Source organism: Carassius carassius, chromosome 3 (genome assembly GCF_963082965.1).
Source record: "Carassius carassius chromosome 3, fCarCar2.1, whole genome shotgun sequence".
Taxonomy (NCBI): Eukaryota; Metazoa; Chordata; class Actinopteri; order Cypriniformes; family Cyprinidae; genus Carassius; species Carassius carassius.
In genome coordinates this window covers 7599319-7612872 of record NC_081757.1, presented here as the reverse complement: position 1 = coordinate 7612872, position 13554 = coordinate 7599319, and the positions used below count along the sequence as shown (strand labels likewise).

Here is a 13554-nt window from a genome sequence, read left to right as displayed (position 1 = left end):
TTCTAGCGGTTACATGTAAAACATCCCATTCAAAGCATCAAAGCTGTATGGCTTTTTTTCTACTGCAACCATTTACTCAAGCAAAACATTTACTGGCAGACACCCGGGAGCAAGTAACAAACCACAAAGCAAAATGCTGTCTTATTATCTCTCTACAACACCTCATACATGCACCTGTGGAATTGACATGATTACAGGAACAATAGATCAATTGACAACAAATCATGATTTTTAGTCAAATCCACGATTTTTAGTATGCTTCTTTCAGAGAAGCTGCATCTCCTTTTAAATGCATCAATGCTTAAAAAAAATTTAAAAATGTATATTAAACTCATTACTACAAGAATGGTTGACAGTTTGTCCATTCCCAGTAACAAATATGCAAATGCATGTCGAAAAGACCTTGATGAAAGAAACAAAACTGAAACAAAAAAATGGAAAATTTGTTTCTTTGATTACTTGAGAACACAAAATAAACAACTGCCTCTCTATTAACAAATCCAATCAAAACTCTGAATATGAGAAAATTCTGCCCTCTCTGAGGAAAGCCTGTTTTGCTCTCTCAACCTTCGCATCTGATGCCAAGACATTTCTTTCTACAAGCCAAAAACTTGAAATGAACCCATCCATCAGGTGCAGGACCTCGGGTGGGACGAGCTTTTAACATCACAGTTAATAGTCACTTAAACATCCTGCCTGGCAGAGCGAAACACAGTGAAGGCCTCTTCCCCCTCGCGTGGGAAAGTTCATACAACTGCCATCTGAGAGAGTGAAGTAACACTGGTTACATCAGAAGGCTTTTTTTACATCACCAGGGTCTCCAAGACAAAAAGCATAATTAAACTCTATATTTAAATACTGCTTTTGTATAGTATATTATTTAGATATAGATAGATATTATTAGATAGATAGATAGATAGATAGATAGATAGATAGATAGATAGATAGATAGATAGATAGATAGATAAATAGATAGATAGATAGATAGATAGATAGATATTTTTGACAGACAGATAAAGGATGCTCATGAAATATATCCAATGGGAGTGGCAGCAACATTTCAACAATAGTGTTTCATATAAAGAATCATTATTACGTCTCTGTCCAATCAGAACTTCCTGAATGAGAGAGGACGGGAAGACAAGAAACACGCTCCCACGACTGGAACATCCTGCCTTATTTTCACACGGATGACTTTTCAATCCTAACACGTAATCATTGTGCCAAAACAACATTTTGAGAATGTAACAGCTACAGAACAATCAGACAATCCAGAAAAGCTATTACTTAATTATGACTTGGTTGATTGTCCTCACATCAATATTTGCATTTGCAAATGGATTACTCCAAAATTAAAGGATTATTACTTAACAGAATTTGACTGACACTTTCGAGCTTCACAAAAGGTACAAAAACACCATAAAATATCATAAACTTAGTTGTGATCTGTATTCCAAGCATTGAAAAAACACTGAAAAAAAGTCTGTTGCACAACAGTTTATAGATAACATTTGGAAAGTAAAGTAAAAGCACTTCAAAATCCATCAGTCTATGCACTAATCCAAAAATGCAAAATGAGATTCAGTCCGCAGTTTTAAAAAAGTCTTATCACTCGTGATGATACCAGACTGAAGAGCTGAAGACAGAGCAGAAAACAGACTGGTTTACATTCCTGTGTGCACTAGAATAACTCTAGTAGCGTCTGCTCCCAACCATCTGCAGTAAAACCATTACTGTGCCAGATGACCGTGGGAGCACTCGCTAATGTGAGTAATAAAGAGAGATCAGCCTCGTCATAGTGATGTTCCTCTCCAGGAGTGGGTGCTCGGATCGAAAGCACTCAATCAATAATACATGTGGCTGTAAGTGACCTGAAGTCTTGTGTACACACATCTTCCGGTTAGTCTCATTTCTGTGAAGAGGAACTGCTGTTTTCGCATAAATCGCACATCTGTGTGTTCTCTGCATAGCGTGAGGCCCTGATTTCACAGTCGGTTTCTGATTTAATTTGTGCTGAAAATATATTCATGCTTCAACACTACTCTTTGTAATTTGCAGTTTAGTTCTCTGCTGCTCCATATATAGAAAAATCACCAAATTCAAGAAAGCATATCTAGGGTGATCCTGAAACATTTTTATTTTTTTTTGCATTAATGCTGGAGAAAAATACCTGCTGTTTGACCTCTAGAAACATACAGCTGTAATATTTCTGCTCAGTCCGTTTTCAATGCCAAATAAAAAAGAAATTCATACATTTTTCTTTTAAACACTACTTTAAAAATAGTGCATGCCAAAATAACCATGAAAAGGCTATTACACACCATTAAGCCCAAAGAATACTTTAAAGTTAACAAGGATGAATCATTTGTCGAGCACCTGTTCATGCATGCTATCAAATAGAGTATATAAAAAAAAGGAAAAAAAAAAAGATACTTGGGCTTTAGGCTCGACTGTTCAAACTGGCAGTAGCAATGCCATTTTCATGGGTTTCATTTCAGGAAATGTATGCACATACAACCTTGAATTTGCTCTAGATAAAAATATCTGCAAAATACATAAAAGCATAAAGAAACAGCCACTAGATTTTCTGTAAAATCTGTTCCAAACTGAGAAATGAACCTTAAACAAAACAGTGGAATGAAATACAATCAAACTGTTACTGTATTATTATGCATAATGTAAGGAGCCAAACAAGAATTGGACAAAATAATGTAAACAGCTGAAATATAGGCAAAATAATTCAGGTGATTTACCACCATTGGCCTTTAATTCAGTTTCTAACCTTTTCTGAACAGATTCATACAACTTCTGAATAATCTCCAGTGGACTGTTGTCTATCAAAACATCTGCCAGTTGCTTCAGATGTTGGAGGAGGAAATCTGCTTCTCACTCTTCTCTCCAAAACTATCTATAGTGGTTTCCAACTGACCAGGAATTATGACACCATCTTTTTTGCATTTTACCACTAGCGTTTGTAATAAAATTTGAACTCTTTCATGATGTTGGCTTGGTGATGTTTTTTGTGGAAAAAGGGTCTACAAAGTAAAGAGAGTATGGAGGTTTGCTGACACTTTTTTTGTTGTTGCAGAATTTCTCTGTAGTCTGGACACAATCATTGTTAAAGTTTGAAGGTCATTATCAGGTTTCCACCCACTATTGTTCTTTACTGATAAAGTCTTGCCATGCTTTGTGTCCGCAGTCATAATCCCAAACACTGGTGTTCATACACTCACGGCATGTACTAAACACTACTGAACACAATTTATATTACACTTATATAAAACCCAGAGAATACAGACAACTAAAAGATAAATAGACAATAACAACATTTGTTTTGACACTGTGGCATGCACAAATTGTATTAACTCCAATAATAATTGGTGTTCCTAACCCTGCATGTATATTGTACCAACATCCTTCTATACTGGAACTTTGAATCATATTTTTTTATTTCTTTTTTCTGTATAATACCTGCATGTGTACATGAGAATTGTTTCTTTAATCAGTTACAAAAAATAATAAAAAGAAACGTACACTTACAGTAACTTGTATGTACAACAGCAATGAATCATTTCGCCAGGTTCACATAACTCATGCTCTCACACACACCTAGTCCTGATCCATGTTGACATCTGGTTACTAAGTTACTCTGATCCTGGTGTGCTGCTTATGTGGGAAAATCCCACCTAAAACTATTCATTCTAGAGGGTGCAGTTTAGCTTTCCTGCGCAATCTTGGTCTTAAAAAGAGCCACTGACACATGAAACATTTCATTCACACAGTGATTTGTTGCATACAGTGAGAATAGCGCCTTTGGGAAAATATGACAAGATTATAAACAAGCTCTTGCCTGCCCTGCTCTTATCAGCCATACAAATATGTGTGAATAATGATGTCAACTAATGACAAGTGAACTTTGGATTAGAAATAGACTATTGTGGATGCCTATGAATGCAGGGAACAAAAACTGTGTAATAACCTAAATGGATGCTCTTGCATTTCTACTATCAAAAAACCAGTGGGTGGTTGAAATGTGCTGCTTCCATCCATTTTCAATAATGTGTTCATAACCAGCAGATTTGTTGTATATGAGCAGCAAGTGTGCAAACAGACTATATACTAGAATAAGAAGATGTCATATCTGATCATCCCAATCAACTTACATTAAAGTCTAATAAGTGAACTATATTTGATATAACAACAGCTTTCCATATATACAGTACAGACCAAAAGTTTGGACACACCTTCTTATTCAAAGAGTTTTCTTTATTTTCATGACTATGAAAATTGTAGATTCACACTGAAGGCATCAAAACTATGAATTAACACATGTGGAATTATATATGGAATTATATACATAACAAAAAAAATGTGAAACAACTGAAAATATGTCATATTCTAGGTTCTTCAGAGTAGCCACCTTTTGCTTTGATTACTGCTTTGCACACTCTTGGCATTCTTTTGATGAGCTTCAAGAGGTAGTCACCTGAAATGGTCTTCCAACAGTCTTGAAGGAGTTCCCCGAGAGATGCTTAGCACTTGTTGGCCCTTTTGCCTTCTGTCTGCGGTCCAGCTCACCCCTAAACCATCTCGATTGGGTTCAGGTCCGGTGACTGTGGAGGCCAGGTCATCTGGCGCAGCACCCCATCACTCTCCTTCTTGGTCAAATAGCCCTTGATGCCTTCAGTGTGAATCTACAATTTTCATAGTCATGAAAATAAAGAAAACTCTTTGAAAGAGAAGGTGTGTCCAAACTTTTGGTCTGTACTGTATATGGGTTAAAGGAATAGTTCACCTAAAAATGAAGAGTGGATTACTTGTAAATTGTTGTGCTGTTTTTATCAGCTATTTGGACTCACATTATGACGGCACCCATTCATGCATGCTGTATACCTGCATCGCTGCATTAAAAGTCATTTTAAATGCACCATATAAATGTAAATGTTTACATAAGTGTACATAAATAACAGCAATGTGACAGCAACAGCTACTGATGCCTTAGTAGAAATGCACTATACAAGGTCAGCTGTGATTTATTTAACTAGTGAAAGTGTCCAAATATTGAGGGTTCCTGTTTTAAAGTGAGTATTTAGCTCAGTCACATGATCTCATGACTTGACTCAGTGTAAAATAACAGGTCTGATTAGGCTTACTCATGAAATCTTAAATGTTCATTTAAAATACACTTTATATATGTCACTTTAAATGAAAATAAGTTGTAAAATTAGTAAAAAAATATATATATATATTCATTTTGCCTTAGGGTCCATGGAAATGTCAACAGAGCAAGTAAAAATTTTAACCACTGCAGCAGGAAACAAAACATTATTGTTGAGCCATTTAGACAGACAATGGAAAATATCCACCAAAACACAAGCATACACGTATATTTAAAGTAACTGCCGACCTTCTAGTGGGCACAGCATGGGGTTTTAAAACAATAAAATGAAAAACAAATGCCACACTAGGAGATAGGCTTTGGTGAGGCGACATTTAAATAATTATTAATAGCCTATATGATATATGTGAGATTATAAAAATCAATTTCTGGTTTTATTCAATCTGACTGGAATTACTATTATATAGATTATGGGATGATATTATTTTTATGGCCTTAATTTGTGGAAAGGTCATTTAAAACCCACAAAACCCATACCACACATGTGAAAATCATCACAATATGACTTTTGTAATGCTAAAACATAAAATTAGCAGCCAAAAATGAATGACCTGAGCCATGTAGAGACCAGAAAGTTATAGAGAAATCAACATTTTAAAAATCCCTCATAATTACACTTTAGAAATTGCATAGCAACACCCTGGTAATCAATTTCAATTTCAACTTTAGCAACATTCCTATGAGTTTCACACAAAGAAGCCTTCTTCAGAACATGTAAAACAAATTAGTTGTGTTATGTTATGTAATCCTAATCTGATTCCTTGGTCTCAGCTTTTCGTGCCATACACTACAGATTTCAGATCAAGTAGGGCTAATTATTCACTTTGCAGATTGTGAAGAGTTATGCATTAAATCTTGTTTTACAGTCTCTGATGACTACAGTTGTAAAATGACAGGAATTACAGTAAACTATCAGACCACTATAATTTGAAGTGTACAGCTGAAGCTTCATCATTAAAGCCTAATGATGCAGAACCGCCTACTACCTGAGATATGGCAAAACATTAATCAGGTAAAGAGTGATTTGACAGTTCTCCCAAACAAACACATCCTGCACTTCCACTCAATGTCTTAATTCAAAGAAGAGGATGTTAAACTCTAAACAGCCAAACAAAGAAGGCTGCTAACACAGAAATGAAACTGTAGAACAATTACAGTATGAATGTGCCTACTGTTGGGGCTGTACAGCTGTTAAACCGGGATTTCTCTGCCAAAACAGATGGGCATCATTCATTAACTGAACAACATTAAGTGATGGCTTTTTGTATTCTGTGTTTTGCCTATAATAAAAATACCACTAAAAATGTAAACAGTATTTGCATAATGGTAATTATTCAAGTTGCAAAGAAATTGCAGTGATGACTATTTTTAATTCCATATTGTGATGTACATCTAATAATAATGGATTATTGAACAAAAAAATTAGAGTGGGGACTATGCAGTGGTTTTTAACTGGATTTTGTGTAATGCCACATCTCAACTGTTGTTTTGTTCATTTTCATCTCTTTGTTTGCAGATTGTTGATCCAATTGTTAGAAAATTAGAAAAGCAAATGGGAAACACACTAGGGCTGGACGATTATGGCCTAAAATCAAAACCTCGATTAATTGAACATTTTACCTCGATTACGATTATTGAACGATTATTTTGTTTCTGTTTTGTTTTTTTGCCCTCATAGTTCACTGACAAGGTTTGTACTGTAAATATGATTGACTATCAGCAGTTATTTTATCTATGTTCGTAACATTTCCTACTAGGGTTGGGTATCGTTTGAATTTTATCGATTCCGATTCTTATCGATTCCTAGTTTTGATTCCAATAAGATAAAAAATCCAATATAAAAAAATAAAGTCAAACATTTAGATGTCAAACATTTTTACAAAGCATTCTGTTGCAGCTGAATAACATGAGCAAAAATCAGCAGCCTACAAAACACTGCAAGAGGAATTTTGCCTGTGATTTAAAAAAAATACCATAGCAAAAACAACTAGATTTATATAAATTTCAAATATTAAAGTGTTAAAGACAAGTAATAAGATAGGTCAGTAATAAGAAAGGAACAAACAAATCAATTAGCAATATCATAAGTAAATACAACTAAACTAAATTTCAGGTACAGAAACTGTAATTAAAACTTTAAAAACACTGCATAGTTTTCTTTTTATAAATAAAATAAAAATGAATCAAGTAAAGTTATTAAATCTATTCAGTCAAGATCAGTGAATGATTTTCTTTTGTTCTTTGATTAACATTAATGACAGACAGCGCGTTTATTAGGCTGTTGTCTCTTTAAGCAAAAACACTGCACATGTGTGTTTTCTTTCTCATCTGTTTATGTTCACGTAAGACAAAAACGGCTGCGTTTATGATGATATACTGATGTAGTTTTCTGTATCGCAGTTTCGACTCGGAACAACCTCTTCTACAGTTAAAATACACAGAACAGTCCGAGAAGGGACACAAACCGGGAACCCGCAGCGCGACCGCCGACCGCTGCTCTCTGTGCACACGCTTGTGCTTCATGTGCGCTGCACACAAACATGCTGTAATAAGTTTTGAGATTCTAAGCTACTTTAGTGATAAATCACAGGACAGTGATGACAACTAGTTTCTGTGTTTCTCTGTGCGCGCGATCTTCACAGCTACTGTTTATATGAGTGTTCGTGCCACAATGCAGCTGCGTGAACATGGCATCTCGATATAAGAATACACATCAGTTCATCTAATCGCTTGAATGTCCAAACCATAAAACAAATACAACTGACAAAGTTTAGTGAAGACGCAAGGCTCACCGCTCACACCGCTTTGCTTTTATGCCACTGAATGGAGACATGTGGCTACACACGCGCTAGTATGCTTTTAAGGGGGAAGTGTTAACGGGATTAAAAAAACGAAATAACCGACATGGGAAAATTACGTCGGTTAGAGGTTATGAATTTCGGTTTTGATTATTTTTCGATTAATCGTCCAGCCCTAAAACACACTCATTTGGCTAAGGTTCTCTCAAAATTATGAACATTCTTCCAGTAATGTTAATAAAATGTTTATTCAGAGTTATCTGGTCTTTAATAAGGTTCTCAAAATGTTAGCACAAAAGCGTTATTTATATCGACTATGGAATATTTTATGTCTGCAATGCTTCGTCTAGCATTGTTATTACTTTCAGAATGTTCAGAGCACATTCAAAAGTAACGTTCCCAGAATGTCTGCAAAATTCTAAAATGGAATGTTCCAGAGAACTTTCAAAAATAAAGTTTTCATAACTTAAAGGGATAGTTGACCCAAAAATGAAAATGTGATGTTTATCTGCTTACCCCCAGGGCATCCAAGATGTGGCCGGGTGACTTTGTTACTTCAGTAGAACTCAAACAGAGTTTTTTAACACAAACCGTTACAGTCTGTCAGTCTTATAATGGAGGTAGATGGGAAACCCCAAAGCCAAACATACAATAAAACTAAACAAAAAAAAAACATACACAAACAAAACCAAATTAAACCCTGCGGCTCGTGATGATACAATGATGTGTTTAAAGACACAAAACGATCGGTCTGTGCAAGAAACTGAATGGTATTTATATCGTTTTTTACATCTGATTCACACAATGTCCTAACTGTTATAACTGTCCTGAGCGTGTTCTCAAGCAGCAGGCGCTTGAGGCATCTTTTTTCTTGCTTTATGGTGGATCGCAGACTTATAAGTGCATTACCGCCACCCATCTCTCAAGTGGACCAATGACACTCCTAATTGAGATTGTAGATAGAGTGTCAATGGTCCATTTGAGGGATAGGTGGCAGTAATACACTTATAAGTCTGCTGCCTGCTGATTGAGAAAACACTCAGGAGGATGCGCTCAGGACAGTTATAACATTTCAGACATTGTGTGAATCAGAGGTAAAAATAAAAAAAACTGTATAAAACTGTTACATTTCTTGCACAGACTGATCGTTTTGTTCTTTACACATCAATGTATCATCATGAGCCTGCAGGGTTTCATTTGGTTTTGTTTGTGTATGTTTTGTTTGTTTGTTTGTTTTTATTGTATGTTTTAGCTGTGATTCCCATACACATACATTATAAGACTGACAGACTGCAACAGTTTGTGTTAAAAATCTCTGTTTGTATTCTACTGAAGAAACAAAGTCACCTACATCTTGGATGCTCTGGGGGTAAGCAGATAAACATTTTCATTTTTGGGTCAACTATCCCTTAAAGGTTTAGTTCGCCCAATTTGCAAAATTATGTCATTAATAACTTACCCTCATGTTGTTCCAAACCCGTAAGACCTCCGTTTATTTTTGGAACACAGTTTAAGATATTTTAGATTTAGTCCGAGAGCTCACAGTCCCTCCATTGAAGCTGTGTGTACAGTATACTGTCCATGTCCAGAAAGGTAAGAAAAACATCATCAAAGTAGTCCATGTGACATCAGAGGGTCAGTTAGAATTTTTGAAGCATCGAAAATACATTTTGGTCCAAAAATAGCAAAAACTACGACTTTATTCAGCATTGTCTTCTCTTCCGTGTCTGTTGTAAGATAGTTCAAAACAAAGCAGTTTGTCATATCCGGTTCGCGAACGAATCATTCGATGTAACCGGATCTTTTTTAAAACAGTTCACCAAATCGAACTGAATCGTTTTAAACGGTTCCCGTCTCCAATGCGCATTAATCCGAAAATGACTTAAGCTGTTAACTTTTTTATTGTGGCTGACACAATAGTTCAAACAAACCAATATCCCGGAGTAATTCATTTACTCAAACAGTACGCTGACTGAACTGCTGTGAAGAGAGAACTGAAGATGAACACCGAGCCGAGCCAGATAATGACTCGTTCGCGAGTCAAGAACCGTTTCTGTCAGACGTGTCCGATTCGAGAACCGAGGAGCTGATGATACTGCGCATGTGTGATTCAGCGTGAAGCAAACCGACACACAGAGCGTCTGAACAGAACTGATTCTTTTGGTGATTGATTCTGAACTGATTCTGTGCTAATGTTATGAGCAATTAACTCAGAGGGAGTCAGCCACATTAAACAAGTTAACACCTAAAGTCATTTGTGGATTAATGCGTATTGGAGACGCGAACCATTTAAAATGATTCAGTTCGAGCTGGTGAACTGGTTGAAAAAGATCCGGTTACATCGAATGATTCGTTCGCGAACCAGATATGACAAACTGCTTTGTTTTGAACTTTCTTACAACAGACACGGAAGAGAAGACAATGCTGAATAAAGTCGTAGTTTTTGCGATTTTTGGACCAAAATGTATTTTCGATGCTTCAAAAAATTCTAACTGACCCTCTGATGTCACATGGACTACTTTGATGATGTTTTTCTTACCTTTCTGGACATGGACAGTATACCGTACACACAGCTTCAATGGAGGGACTGAGAGCTCTAGGACTAAATCTAAAATATCTTAAACTGTGTTCCAAAGATAAATGGAGGTCTTACTGGTTTGGAACGACATGAGGGTGAGTTATTAATGACATAATTTTCATTTTTGGGTGAACTATCCCTTTAAGCGTTCTTATAAGAAAAGACATATTTTGTTAGCTGGAAGGCATCTTATAACTCACATCAGAACAAGTGATATCTAAAAACACAAAAATTACATATGTTATAATAGATATTTACAATAAAATGGTACTATTGATTAGTATAACTACTATGAAGGAATCACCACTAGCATGTAAATAAATCCTAGAAACTCACTGAATACATATCGTAATTAAAAACTAGCAACACTTTAATAAACATCACAAGTTTTTGGGAATAAACGTCAAAATGGTTTGACATAGACCGCCTGGTCACGCGTGACATCATAACAATACCGTTATCTAAAAAAAATAATTACATCATCACGCAACATAAGTCGTGATAACACCTCCCTATTTCAGTTCCAGGGCATCCTCGATAGCAGATGATGATTATGATTACTATTATAATGCATATACATCAATGCATGATTACAATTACCAGTTTACAATTACAATTACAATTTTAAGCAGGCCTCACAACAGCTAGCTGAGGGGGAATTTGCAACATTTAAATAAAGAACGCTTGATTACGTCACAGTGAGCGGAGAATTATGAGAAAAAGCGCTGATACAAACGTAACAAAGTTGACACAAATACTGACACGAGAAGTCACCTGCCGCTCTGACGGGCCTCTAGAAACACGGAAACCAATCAGACAGCTTCAGTTAAACAACACACGAGCGCTTTCTCCACATCCACCTGTTAAGACCCTCAGAACTTGGGTCTTATAAGATGAATAGTGTAACGCGGGCGTCTCCTTACCTGACTCGCTTTGTGCAGCTGCTTCTTAAACCCCGCCACAGACATCCTTCAAATAAGACGAAACGCGAAAGGAGATGAAAAAGAAAATGTTTAGGAGGCAGAAACGTTGATTTAATCCTTTAAAGGAGCACAAGACTCAATATATGAAAGGCTTTCGGTTTATTTCACCGCCGCTGGGAAAAGGACCTGCATTTCGCGGTGGGTTTTTTTCCCCACACTGACAAGTGCTGGTCGGTTATGTTTGATCTGAGGATTGTGATTGGCCCAGAGCCGCGTACGTCACGGCAGCATCTCGGAGAACCCCTTTACGAACAAAACACTATATATCAAAGCTTGTCACAAATATAGGAGAAAGGTTCAGCTGCTAAGCAGAGCAAGCGCTCGAGCAGCCATCCGTAAAATAACTCTCCAGAGCATTCTTTCAGCATTTCAATTCAGCAGATTACTGTGTAAATATTTGCGAAATTGCAAGGAGCTGAGAAGAGTCAGCCAGATGTCTGTTTGTGTGAAACTGCGTGATTTGGTGTGCTCGGTATTAACAGCCATCCGCTGCCTCCTAGTGGCACTTCATGAACCGTACAAAGAGAACACAGTGTGCTTTGTATGTAAATGTCTAGTGAAAATCAGTCGAATAAGTCAGCAATTAATCAGTATTCTGCTACATTTTTTAAAGTTTGAAATGCCTAAATTAGACTTGAGAATAAATCTTAACTTTTCATTTGCAGGAAATTACTGTTGTTGCATTTTGCGTTAGTACAAGCTAATAGGGAACTATATAGGCATCCTATTTGTTTGCTTAAATGACTTTCATATATGCCTCTGACTGTGCAATTGGTTTGGTATTTTTGTCTTTAAGATTATTTTTGACCTACATAATGTTTCTGAGCAAACAAACTCAATGTCAGTGTTGCATTTGGATGTCATTTGAATACTGAGTCAGAATAGATGTTTGCTGTGAATTGTTTTCACATAGATGGTACGCAGAGAGGTTCTGTTTTTTATTTATTTTGAAAGGATTTTTTTAAATCAATGACACAGTAAATTGTTTGAAAGTGACATTAAAGACATTTATAACGTTACAAAAGATTTATTTCAAATAAATGGTGTTCATCTGAACACAGATTCTAAAAGAATTTATTTAAATGTCATAAAGATATTTCTCAATATTTCTGCATATATAAAACATATTTTGGGTTGAAATATGAATTATAACAAAATTGTATTACATAGCTTAACATATTTATATTCAAACTTGCACTTAAGCTTAATAGTTTTATCAAAATAAGCAACTTACATATCCAGCAAAATATATTTGTAAGGTCGTTGCTTCCCAAAATGTAAATTGTGTTAATTTACTTCATTATAATGTAGCACAATTGTCTGCCATGTGTATTGTCAGATAGAAATGTTGTGCTGATGATATATTGCATCATTTGTCCACTGTGGCAGAATCACTGATCATTCAAGTGGAGGAACCTGCATACTATAAATTTCAGTTGCTGGAGTAAAAATATTGCTACTGAGGTGGTAGCTCAACATCCTCTGCCTGCATGAGGTGGAAAAATCTTTCTCCACTGTTCCAGAACCATTGTTGGTTTAGTTTGAAGAACCTGAAAAGCAAACCCAACCCAGGGTGAAAATTGTGCCATGTTTCTCCACCAAAGATTCAGAAGCACCTCAGCATCTCACTCTTCCTGCTGAGTGAACAAATTCTTTACAAAATGTTGTTGCCAAATTCAGTGTTTGAGCATGAAGAATACAGATGGGAGACCAAAAGACAAGAAAAGAAAATGATTTAGAAGAAGAGAAAGATTTAACCTATATCTATATTTAGATAATTGAGTCAAATTTTAATAAAAAAAATAAAGCAAGCTTTTTAAAGAAATATATTTCTGCTCTATGTGGACAAAAAAAAGATATAATTATATAAAAAGAGGTATGGAAATCCTGCAGGTTTGATGCTATAAGCTCTTATAGTAACCCTACTCCCCTGAGACTCTGCTCTGTCATGTTCTATACTGTATGTGACTCTGTGTTTAAAAGTTACATTTAGTTTTGATAATATGGCTTTTCACT

The 13554-nt window shown here is 35.9% G+C and overlaps 1 protein-coding gene across 3 annotated transcripts in view; it reads right to left on the bottom strand.

Annotated features, from left to right (window-relative positions):
* Window positions 1-11770, bottom strand: part of LOC132117842 (endophilin-A3-like) — a 29727-nt gene extending 17957 nt beyond the window's left edge. The window contains exon 1 of one of the 3 annotated variants that reach the window (XM_059527164.1): window positions 11479-11770. In XM_059527164.1, the coding sequence (XP_059383147.1) occupies window positions 11479-11523 (45 nt within the window). In that variant the 5' untranslated portion in view covers window positions 11524-11770. The remainder of the gene's footprint in view (window positions 1-11478) is intronic. The other 2 variants (XM_059527154.1, XM_059527169.1) reach the window with 2 other exon arrangements.
* Window positions 11771-13554: the final 1784 nt, after the last annotated feature.